The following is a 10,617-nucleotide window of genomic DNA, read 5'->3' as shown; positions in this document are numbered from 1 at the left end:
TTGTGTACAAGTTGTAAATTCTAGCTCATTACCTGATACAATGCCACGACAAGCTTATCCTTTATTCTAGCCTATTAGCTCGCACTGGTCTAACTGTACCTCTGGGAGATCATATTCATTGGTAAGGCCCTCTAGCCTCATGGTGTAGCCTGTAGAAATGACCTCAGCTCAAACTGAGTGCTCTCCCCTACATAGCATCTTCTGAAAGACCCCCATCCCTCCACGTTACAGAGAGGCCAAAGGAAAATACATGGTTGATTTCAGGACTCACCACCTGCAGAAGCGCGAGGTAACCCATTGCAACATTATCAAAGTTGACCTTCATGTTGACCCAAAAGAGGTTGCCAGTGTAGTTGTGAAGTATACAATCAGTTTCGTTATTCACAACAGTAGAAGACACAAGAGAAAAGCCTTTACTGGTCATGTTGATGCACCTCCCAAACGTCCCTGAAAAGAAGTTCATGCCCATGATGCTGAAGATGAGCCAGAAGATGAGGCAGACGAGGAGCACGTTCATGATGGACGGGATGGCGCCCACCAGGGCATCGACCACCACCTGGGGGGAAATGCAAAAGGACCTGGAACCCCACCAATGCCTCACCCCTTTTTGCTGGATCCAACTTCTTTCTATACTCACTCAGGCTGCTTCAAGAGCCAGTGGCCTTCGGAAGCAAGAGAAATGGGTTAATTAGTGCAGTAATTCAGACTCAGAAGACTGAGCAGGTGAAGTGGGTTTATACCTTCTCTAAACTTCATCCAGGGCAGCTTTCAGTGTCTTCACTCAAGATTGAGGAGGTGGATGAGTTTACAAGTACACACATGCTCATTCAGGAGTGTGAGTATATGTGTTGTGCTAGCACATACAGACTTCTAGAAACTTGCTTTATTTTCCTTAAATACAACACAGGAAATGGTATATGGTATTTGGTTAAGAATGAATGACAACCTAAATCCATATTCACAAACTTGCCTGTTTGTAAACTAACAACCTGGAGATAAAATAAATATCAAACTATTGCAGTCATAAGCGCCTAGTGTTTATAAAGGTACAAGTTAATTTTAAAAGTCTGCTTTTGTGTTTGAAGACCTGATGTCTGCTTTGAGTCATGGATGGAGGAAGAAGGCAAAATCTCACATTCTATGCCAGGAGACCTTTGTAACTATGAGGAAGGGGAGGGGGGAAATGAACAGTCCCTCGATCTCCCCTAAAGCAAGGGCCAGGCGTGTGAGCACTCCACCCTGAGGAAGACAGTGAGGGCAGGTGGGTGCTGACAGAGATATGTAAGGACGGGGATGGATAAAAGGAAAAACCCATAAGACCCATGACTGTGGTGGGTTGGAGAGAAGATATATTCTAGTGGGCATGGTGGAGGTGCTGAGCTGATGATGTCACTACATTTAAATGAGTGTCAGAGGAGAGGCTCATTTGTCCTGAAAAGATGAAGAGCTGGGGATGTAGCGAAGATTCTGGCAATGAGGACATGTTGGCAGCGTGGAGGGTGAGTAAGGGATGCCTGTGGAGCCATGAAGCAAGATCAGTAAGAGTAGAAGTGAGGTCTGAGCCCAGGCAGGTGTGATGTTTCAAGTGAGAAGGGAAGAGGGGCTCACAGAGGGACCCGAAGGGGAGCTAGGAGGAGAGTCGGGACACTGCAGCAGCACCAGTGTCCATGCAGAAGGGAGGACCCGGAGCTGGACTGTGGGGTAGGGCCTGGAGCTCAGGGTCAGTGGTCTGGAGGGCATAAGGGGGAAGCATTACCGAATGTTGCAGACCAGAGCCATTTGGAGATGGGTCTTACCCGCATGCCTTCAAATCGAGACAGAGCCCGCAGTGGGCGCAGGGCGCGGAGGGTCCGAAGGGCTTTGATGGATGCCATGTCAGAATACTTCAGGATCTTCGCTATGAGACTGATCAGTGATATCTGAGTGCGGGCAGAGAGCACAAACATCACTCTAGGGTCCCAGAGGGGCGGTTCTGGTGGAAGGAGACAGGAAACCCCTCCCATCCCCACTCTGTCTAAGCCATGGTCCTCGCTTCCACCTTATTCTGGATTCCAACGAGAGTTCCAGAGACAATTCAGTCCCTTTCCTTATATTAAAGACTCACTCATCACTGATCTGAAGCTCTGGGAAAGGAAAAGCCAGTCTCCCACATGGCCAGACCCTGCTAGGCAGGTGGCCAACCTCCCAGTGCATTAAACCCACCTTCCCGTTCCCTCTAGAGGCACCACCAGGTCCCCAACATCCTTGAAACGTTGATTGACTTTCAGAGACTTAGAGAGATGATGGTCCTTCATGAGGTTATGTGAACGTTTATTTTGAGGAATATAAAGTTAGTCTCAATTGTATTTGCTCAGTAAAACAAGGTGGAAAGTGTCCTAGTCTGGGTAGGGTCTAGTTCCCTCTCCACCCCTAATTCCTTTGCTGTTGTTGTTAATCCTCACCCGAGGATATTTTTCCATTGATTTTTTAGACAGAGTGGAAGGGATGAAGGGAGGGGGGAGCAAGAGAGAAATAGAGGAAGAGAGAAAGAGAGAGAGAGGTGAGACATATCGATTGATTGCCTATCACACATGCCCCAACAGAGACAGGGATTGAACCTGCAACCCAGGTATATGCCCTTGACCAGGAATTGAACCCACACCCTTTGGTGCCCAGGTTGATGCTCCAACCACTGATCTACACCCGCCAGGGCTGGACCCCTGATTTTTTTTTTTTTTTTTACTTTGGGTCAGTGTCATGTTAGCCTAGGTTGCACTTTCACCCTTTGTGAAATGACAGTCAGATTAAGAGAACTCCAAGGCCCTACAGGTCTGTTCTTTAGTCAGAGTGACTAGCATGGGTCCATGAAAGCCAGCTTTGATAGACAGCTGAAACATAACGGCTGAGTTCTGGTGGAAGGAGACAGGAACTGTTGGTCTGTTAGTTTCTCCAAGGATTGCAAAGGACACAAACTGACATGGAAAAACGGTCACACCTTCCAGGAACTCTGAAGGTGCTGGGGAGATACCATATGCAGGATCTTGCTAGAGACTGTGCACCAGTCCTCGGAGTTCCTACTGTACCATGACTGGCCGGCCGAATTCAGGCTTAGCTCATCCTGGCAGTTAGGTGGGGATGTACGCCGGAACTTCAGAAGGGGAGGGATTTATATTTGGGTGCTAGAGCCTCAAAAGATGCCTATTCTTGGAACGGGTGGCATATCCCACCAGGATAAAGAACTGGAATGAAAGGACTCCCTGCCTCCCCACTTTCACCCGTGCAAGGCTCCAGACACCAGCAGGTGGCACCCAACTGCATGGCTGGCAGAGCAGGGAGGTTTGAGGTCAGCTCTATGCCGGACCCTTTTCAGTCTTTTGCTCAGCACCCTAGAAAGCCTGGCTCTTGTGCGAATCTGCAGCCGGGACAACCAGGGGCTGGGGTCTCGCCATCAAAGCCTTTCCACCCAAACCCAGCCCAGCTCCCCCCACTCAGGGCACTTAGTCTCCCAGCTGGCCTCTAGGCTCCTGTAGTGCACCCATCCTTCCTCCACTGCAAATCTGACTATGATCATGTTTCTCCTTTACTCCCAACCTTCACTGGTACTTAGGATAAGTACCCTTAGGATGAGCTCCACACTCTTTAGCCCAGTGCCACAGGCACAGCCACAGCCACAGCCACAGCCACAGCCACAGCCTACTTTTCCACTCATATTTCACCCATATATTCCACCCAAATCAAATTGTTCCCTAAGTATACCTGTGTCTGCTCCTCCGCTCAGGGTCATCTTTTAACTAAGATTGCCGCCCTCCACCCTATACCCCCCATCCCCCGCCCCCAGTCCTCTTTGCACCTCCATGCTCCTGTTCATTTTTGTTGTTAATCCTCACCTAGGATATTTTTTTCCATTGATTTTTAGAGAGAGTGGAAGGGAGGGGGAGAGGCAGAGAGAAAGAAACATCGATGTGAGAGAGACACATTGATCCGTTGCCTCCTGCACCAGGGCTGCGGGTTGAGCCTGCAACTGAGATACATGCCCTTGACTGGAATCAAACCTATGACCATAGACTGATGCTCTAACCACTGGCCAAACCAGCTAGGGCTCCTGCTCATTTTAAGCCCTATACCTAATGCCACCTCTTTATGAAGGCTTCCTAACCACAAACCCCACTGGGTGGAAGCAGGCTCCTGTCCTTGTGTACCTAAGATACTAATTACTTCCAACGGTGCTCACCACATACCCCCTTATACTATGTTTATTTCTCCCTGTGTGTCTAATCTGCTGGAACACTGAAGTGTAAACTCCTGGAGATACGGAGTTTTAATTTATTGGCTTTATCTCTCTCAGAGCTCTTCATAAGTCAATCCTATAATCAGTAGTTATAAATAAACATTTGATGAATTGAAGGAAAGACAGAGGCATGTTGGGATGGAAGGAAGGAAGGAAAGAAAGAAGGAAAACCAGCTGGATGGAAACTTGATGGATGGATATTATAGATAGCTGAAAGGGAGAATCGAAGAAATAAAGGAAAAAATACGGAGCAGGGGATGGATGAATGGATGGGTGAAAAAGAGATCAATGAACAAATGGATAGGAGAAAAAAAGGATAAATGGATTGGTTAAAGGAAGAATAGAAAGATGGAAGAATGGGTGGGTAGTAGGGTGCTGGGTTGGAAGGTGCATGAGTGAGTGAAAAGAAGGTTAGGTGATTGAATAGTTAGACAGAGGGATGGATCAAAAGATAAGGAGACAAAAGGATTAAGAACCAGTGGACAAATGGCTGGAAGGAAGGTTAGGATGAATGGATGGGCAGAAGGGAAGGAGAAAGGAATTTTGAGAATGAATGAGTAGAGGGAGAAAACTGATGGAGACGATAAAGGGAAGAAGTTAAGATGAATGGACGTTTGGAAGGAAGAAAACGGAAGGGTGAATGGTTGGATAGATGGAAGGAGGGCTGTATGGAAGAAAGGATGGATGGTCAGATCATCACATTTAAAGCGTTCAAGTCTGAAGCTGGTGAGACCTACGTAGGTTGGAGTGACTGTGCCCCTGACATGGGTGGGGAGCCAGAAGAAAACATTTTTCATTCGCCTATGAATAGTGTGACTCCGATCTCAGGCCCCACAGCTAGCTAATCGCTGTGGTACCGTGGCCTGATGCTGCTGGCACATTGGTATCAGGAAAGAAGAGACTCGAGTGCTCAGACCTGCTGTGGAGGACCTGCCAACACAGGAGGCGGACAGAATGTTCTGTGCTGGACCCCATCCAGCTTCAGGAGGCAAATATCAAATACAGACACATTTCCTGACACCTCTGATGTGCAGACCGTGGTGCTGGAGGCTGCTGAAGTGGGGGAGGCAGAGACAGACACAACACATGTCTCCCCCGGCCGCAGGGACCCTCAGCTGTGAACTCTGCACAAATGACACAGGCAGCCACCTTGCAAAGCCAAGAGGGCAAAGGCCTGGACAGAGAAAGAAGATTGTAATGGTTAAGATAAGGGAGAGATCGCTCCTAGCTTTTAGGGCCAGTGGCCACAAGGTTAGTGTGAGTCTGACATATGAGCTTCAGCTCATCACCTCTCCACAGGGACCCTCTCTTCCCGCCAGTGCCCCCAGGAGAAGCCAGTGGTGTTAGCTCAGTGGTTCTCAATCCTGGCTGCACATTGGATATGTCCAGGAGTTTTACAAAAGACTGATGCCTGGACCCCTCCTAACCCTGTAGCCCAGAACCAGAGAGATATGCGTCTTTGGGAATAGCAGTGTTTGTTCACTGTATTTTTAAAAAAATATTTTGATTGATTTTTAGAGAGAGAGGAAGGGAGAGGGAGAGAGAGAGATAGAAACATCAATGATGAGAGAGAAACATTGGTGGGCTGCCTCCTGAACGTCCCCCTACTGGGGATCAAGCCCACAACCCGGGCATATGCCTTTGACTGGAATCAAACACGGGACCTTTCAGACCGTAAGCCGATGCTCTATCCACTGAGCCAAACCAGCCAAGCAATGTTCATTGTCGTGTTAAGAGCCGCCCAGGTGATTCTAGAGTGCAGCCAGGGCTGAGGACCAAGCCAGCAGGAGGGCAGATTGTCTGTGCTGCGCAGGCCTCAGCTCCCTAAGTCCAGAACCCCGTCCATGGGTGCAAGATCATAAGGCCTTGGGGAGCCTCGGGTGCCATCTTGTTTTAAATGTAGACACAGAGGACAGTAAGGGGTCTTGCTGGGTGGAGGCCAGGAACCAAGGACTCTCCTGAGGCTCATCATGGTGAGAAAATCACGCACTGCCCGGATCTTACCACTTGCAGGTGTACAGGGCTATGCTCGGACCCCTCGCTCCGTGCTCAAGACTTGGCTTTGGTGCCGCCCTTGAGGGCCAGGCCCCCGAGCTTTCTTGGGCAACGCCAGCCATTCATCAGAGGTGAGGCCCCTACGCCCCGCGTGTGCCCCCTGAGCTACTCACGTTCACGATGAGGAAGTCGAGCCAGCACCAGGCGTTGGTGAAGTACTTCTTGAAGCCGTAGGCCACCCACTTGAGCAGCATCTCGAACACAAAGATAAACGTGAACACCCGGTCGGTGTAGTCCAGCAAGGCCTTGACCGTGGGCTTCTGGTCAAGGTAGTAGTCTTCAAAGGCCTGGCAGGAAGGGAACAGATTGGCCGGCTGCCTGGACTGGACCCCCTGCACTGGGGCCCGGTGGTGGGGGAGGACCCCGCCAGGCCTGCCTCCCCCCAGCGCCCCCCTCCCGGGAGGGTTCTGGTAACCAGCTGGCCTGTATTGTTTTGTTTTCTCTGTGCTATACAAACCAGGTCTTCCTCAGCCAACGGGCCCATGTGGTCGTGCTCAGATTTTGCAGGGGAGCTGAATGCAAGTGAGAAGGGAAACCTTCTCAAACTGGAGTTTGGAAGTGAACCAAAGGGATGCTTACTGGGACCTGGTTTAAGAATAAAAGCATTAAAGGATGTTCCGCATGTTCACAGAAATGAAAGTAAGAATCGCCAGTGAACCTCTGGAGCGATGCTGGAGTTCCCTGGGAACCAAGGAAATGTAAATGAAGACACAGGTTTTCTTTTTCTAGATTGGTGAGGCTAGAAAGGAAGGGGGCGGGGAGCCCCGGGTTCGTGTGGCTGTGGGGGTGGGGCCAGCCACTCTCCTGCATGGCCAGAGGGGAGGGAAAGCCAGTTCCCTCTTTTGGAAGGTCAGTTTGGTGACCTGTCTCAAAGGCTGCAGAAACCTAGCAACTCTGCCTTCAGGAACTGACCCTGAGGACACAAAATGTCCTGGGGCCCCGCCTAGATCCTGTTGAAGGGGACAGAGCGCCCGTGCCCCACCGGCCGTGAATGTTGGCAGCTGCCAGCTCCGGAATGCCCCTCTCAGGAGGATGGCCCTGGGCTGAAGGAAGCGGCCTCCACCTTAGGAGGTCACCTGCCCCCTCAGGAGGCAGCCCACAGCCAGCGACTGACTGTGGGTTAAAAAGGCCTCCAGGTGGGACAGCCCTGTGGCGCCCTCTATGCTTCAGAGCTCCCGTGGGGCCGGGCTGAGACTGGACCTCCTGGAAACCTGTGTCTTCTTCTAGCTCCTTTCCCTGTTCTCTGGGCTCCTCTCCCAGGCGGCCCCGCTGAGCCACCATTGCATGAGCGAGGAGGGGCCTGTGGACTGAGACACTGCCTGAGAGGTGACAGAGTGAAGAACTGCAGTTTCAGTTTGGAATGTGTATGTGGTACATGCACAAGGACGAAGGGATGTGAGATTCTCTCTGAGTGGCAGGAAAATGGGTGCTCTCTTTTCTTTGCATTTTCCCATCATTTCCAAGTGGTGGGATTTTTTTTGTTTTGTTTTTGCACTTTGTCAGATGAAAACTCATGCTGGTGTTTTGTTTTTTTCAAAAGTACTCAAAGTAAAAGCATAAGGAAGACTAAATTTGGTGCCAGCCTATGGAGTCCCTTGGGGGAAGGAGACTTGAGTGGAAAGCTGCTGAGGCAGGATCCCAGCTCCCTGCTGTGATGGGGGATGGGGATGAGGGAAATGGGGCAGCTGGAACACGGGGAGAAGAGAGAGGGAGGGAGCAAGGGAGAGTGGAGGAGAGAAGGCCCATGAGGAAGGCATGAGCCGACGAGGTTATGAGGAAAGCCCCCAGTCAGCAGCAGATGTGGTTATTATTTCCAGCAGGGAGGGCAGGACGGAGGGCAGGGTCAGTGTGGAGAGAGCACCTCCAGCCTCCTCTTACCCTGCAATGCGGCCTCTGCACCCGGCCCTGGACCGAGACTGCTGTTCTAGGTGGACAGTCCCCACCCTGCTGGTGCTGCTACGCCCGCTCTACCTTCCACCCTGTGGGCCAGCCCTGCTCTGGGGAGCCCGCTGCTACCTCCGTCCTATGCCACCCCCTCCTCTCAGATGAGGCCTTCTCAGCTGCCTTTGCTCCGCCCCGAGGCTGACCTGTACCCTGAGCAGTGTGGGAGCCTGGCATTTAAGTGGGTGCCCAGACAGTCAGTACATTGTTTCCAGGTTGGAGCCAGGAGCCAGGAGAGTGAGTTCTAGGCCTCCCTTTGACTAGCTAGCGGGGACCCTGGGCAGGTCCCTCCAGGTCCTTGAGCTGTGACTCCTCACCCATACAACGCGGACAACTGGGGACGAAGCGTCCCCGCCTGTGCTGGCCTCTACTTTGGTCCACTGTGAAGATGAGTGGAGGCTGTGAAGCGACACTCAGCCACCAGACAGAGAGATGCATCCTTCCTTGTCCCACAAAGCCTGGAATTCGGCAAGGGGCTTAGGAAGTGTCCTTTTCCTGCAAGGCACAGCTATTCGGCCTCGCCGGGCAGCTTGCTGGTAATGCAGAGTCCCAGGCTCCAGCCCGGCTCTCTGGAATCTGCATTCAGACAAGCTCCCCAGGTGACCACATTCTGAGAAGTGCTGTTGTAATGAGTGGCCGTGAGCTTTGAACACGTAACAGCAGTTTACAAGCGGCTTGATCAGACGAGGAAAGACCATCCTCTTTCAAAGGACTTGTATGCATGCATATAAGCATAACCAATGGACATAAGACACTGGGGGATAGGGGAGGCTAGGGGACTGTCTTGGGAGGGGGGAAAAAATGGACACATATGTAACACCCTTTGTAATAAAAAAAATAAATTAAAAAAAAAAGACCATCCTTTGTCCTGGGCCTTCAGAGAAGGCCGGTATGTTTGGGGGTCAGAAGGTGGCTGGCGCGTCAGGGGCCTCGGGATCCTATGAGGGCTGTTAGGCTTTGTAACTGACAAGCTGGGTAACCTTGGACGAGTCCCTTAAGCCCTTTGAAGGTCAGTTTTCCCACCTATACAGTGGGATGCACACACTCGCTGCTTGAAATGCCTGCAGCCAGCGGGTTTAGCAGGCCAGGTGGGCACCTCTAGCACCCACCATGCCCTGCTGCTGGGAGGAGCCCACGTGCTGGGCTGCAGCTCTCCTTCCAGCCACAGGTCGGGGACCTGCACCCCAGGAGGCAAGGGGGCCCACCCGTGCAGCTCCAGGGCCTCCCCCTTACCAGAGACCCGCTGCTGAGCAGGATCATGAAGACGATGAAGCTCTCAAACCAGCTGTGCTCCACGATGCGGTAGCAGGTCTTGCGCACCTGCCAGCCCACGGCCCATGGGAACTTGGCCGTGTTCACTTTGCACCAGGGACAGCGGCGGGTGCAGCCTGTGGGGAGAGGTGCCTGGTGGTGAGGGACCGCCCACTGGGAAAGGGGGAGCATTTTCCCTCCAGCCCTGCAGGGAGACCGCTCTGCTGGGAAATCCACCGGCCACCCCTTTGGAAAAGAATTCTTTCCTGGGATACACAAGAAGCGGGGTCCCTCACAGGCCGTCTCTCTATCCTGCCCTCAGGGGCTCCTCTCCACCATCGGTCTGGTCCACTCTCATCTCCTCCCAACCTTCTTCCTTCTTTTTATTTTTTAAAAAAATATCTTTTTATTGATTTCAGATAGGAAGGGAGAAGGAGAGAGATAGAAACCTCAATGGTGAGAGAGAATCATCGATTGGTTGCGTCCTGCGTGCCTCCTAATGGGGATTCAGCCCGAAACCCAGGCATGTGCCCTGACCAGGAATTGAACTGTGACCTCCTGATTCTTAGGTCAACACTCAACCACTGAGCCACACTGGCTGGGATGACCTTCTTCCTTCTTGTAGATGATCCCTGTGGTCCTGTGCTCATGCTCGCCTGTCCCCAGAAGCCTGACAAATCATGCGGCCTGGGCCTGGTGGTATCTGAGGGGCCATGCCCCAAGCCTGTGCTGAACTGAGGGGCCACCACGTGGCTGGGATGAGGCTTGGGTCCAGTCCAGCCCAGGGTCACGTGGAACTGGAAACTAGAAGTGTTTTCTTTACGAAAAATTTTAATTTTATTCTTGAGGCCACAATTTCCTGGTATGCTTTATTCATTTATTGCACAAGGATCTACTGAGAACATAATGTGCCTCATTGCTCTAGACATTGAGGGAACTGAAGATATCTAGCACAATGAATGCCACAGTGTCTGCCCTTCGTGGCTAGGGGTCAAGTTCAATTCCTGATTTTTAATACAGTGTATGAAGGGTAAGGTGCAGTTTCTGTCTTCAGAGGTGACACAGAAGACTGAAGGCTACAGCACGTCCCGCCCCTCCTCGGT

At 51.5% G+C, this 10,617-nt stretch overlaps 1 protein-coding gene across 1 annotated transcript in view; it reads right to left on the bottom strand.

Moving 5' to 3' along the window:
• The window catches only part of SCN10A (sodium voltage-gated channel alpha subunit 10), an 80,881-nt gene that overhangs the window by 12,701 nt on the left and 57,563 nt on the right, over positions 1–10,617 (bottom strand). Inside the window, exons 18-22 of the mRNA XM_015568312.1 lie at positions 9,497–9,651; positions 6,436–6,609; positions 1,797–1,919; positions 268–556; positions 40–53 (exon numbers count right to left, since the gene is read on the bottom strand). Of these exons, the coding sequence (XP_015423798.1) occupies positions 40–53; positions 268–556; positions 1,797–1,919; positions 6,436–6,609; positions 9,497–9,651 (755 nt within the window). The remainder of the gene's footprint in view (positions 1–39; positions 54–267; positions 557–1,796; positions 1,920–6,435; positions 6,610–9,496; positions 9,652–10,617) is intronic.

This window comes from Myotis davidii, unplaced genomic scaffold, assembly GCF_000327345.1.
Source record: "Myotis davidii unplaced genomic scaffold, ASM32734v1 scaffold663, whole genome shotgun sequence".
Lineage (NCBI taxonomy): Eukaryota > Metazoa > Chordata > Mammalia > Chiroptera > Vespertilionidae > Myotis > Myotis davidii.
This window is presented reverse-complemented; position numbering and strand designations above follow the sequence as displayed.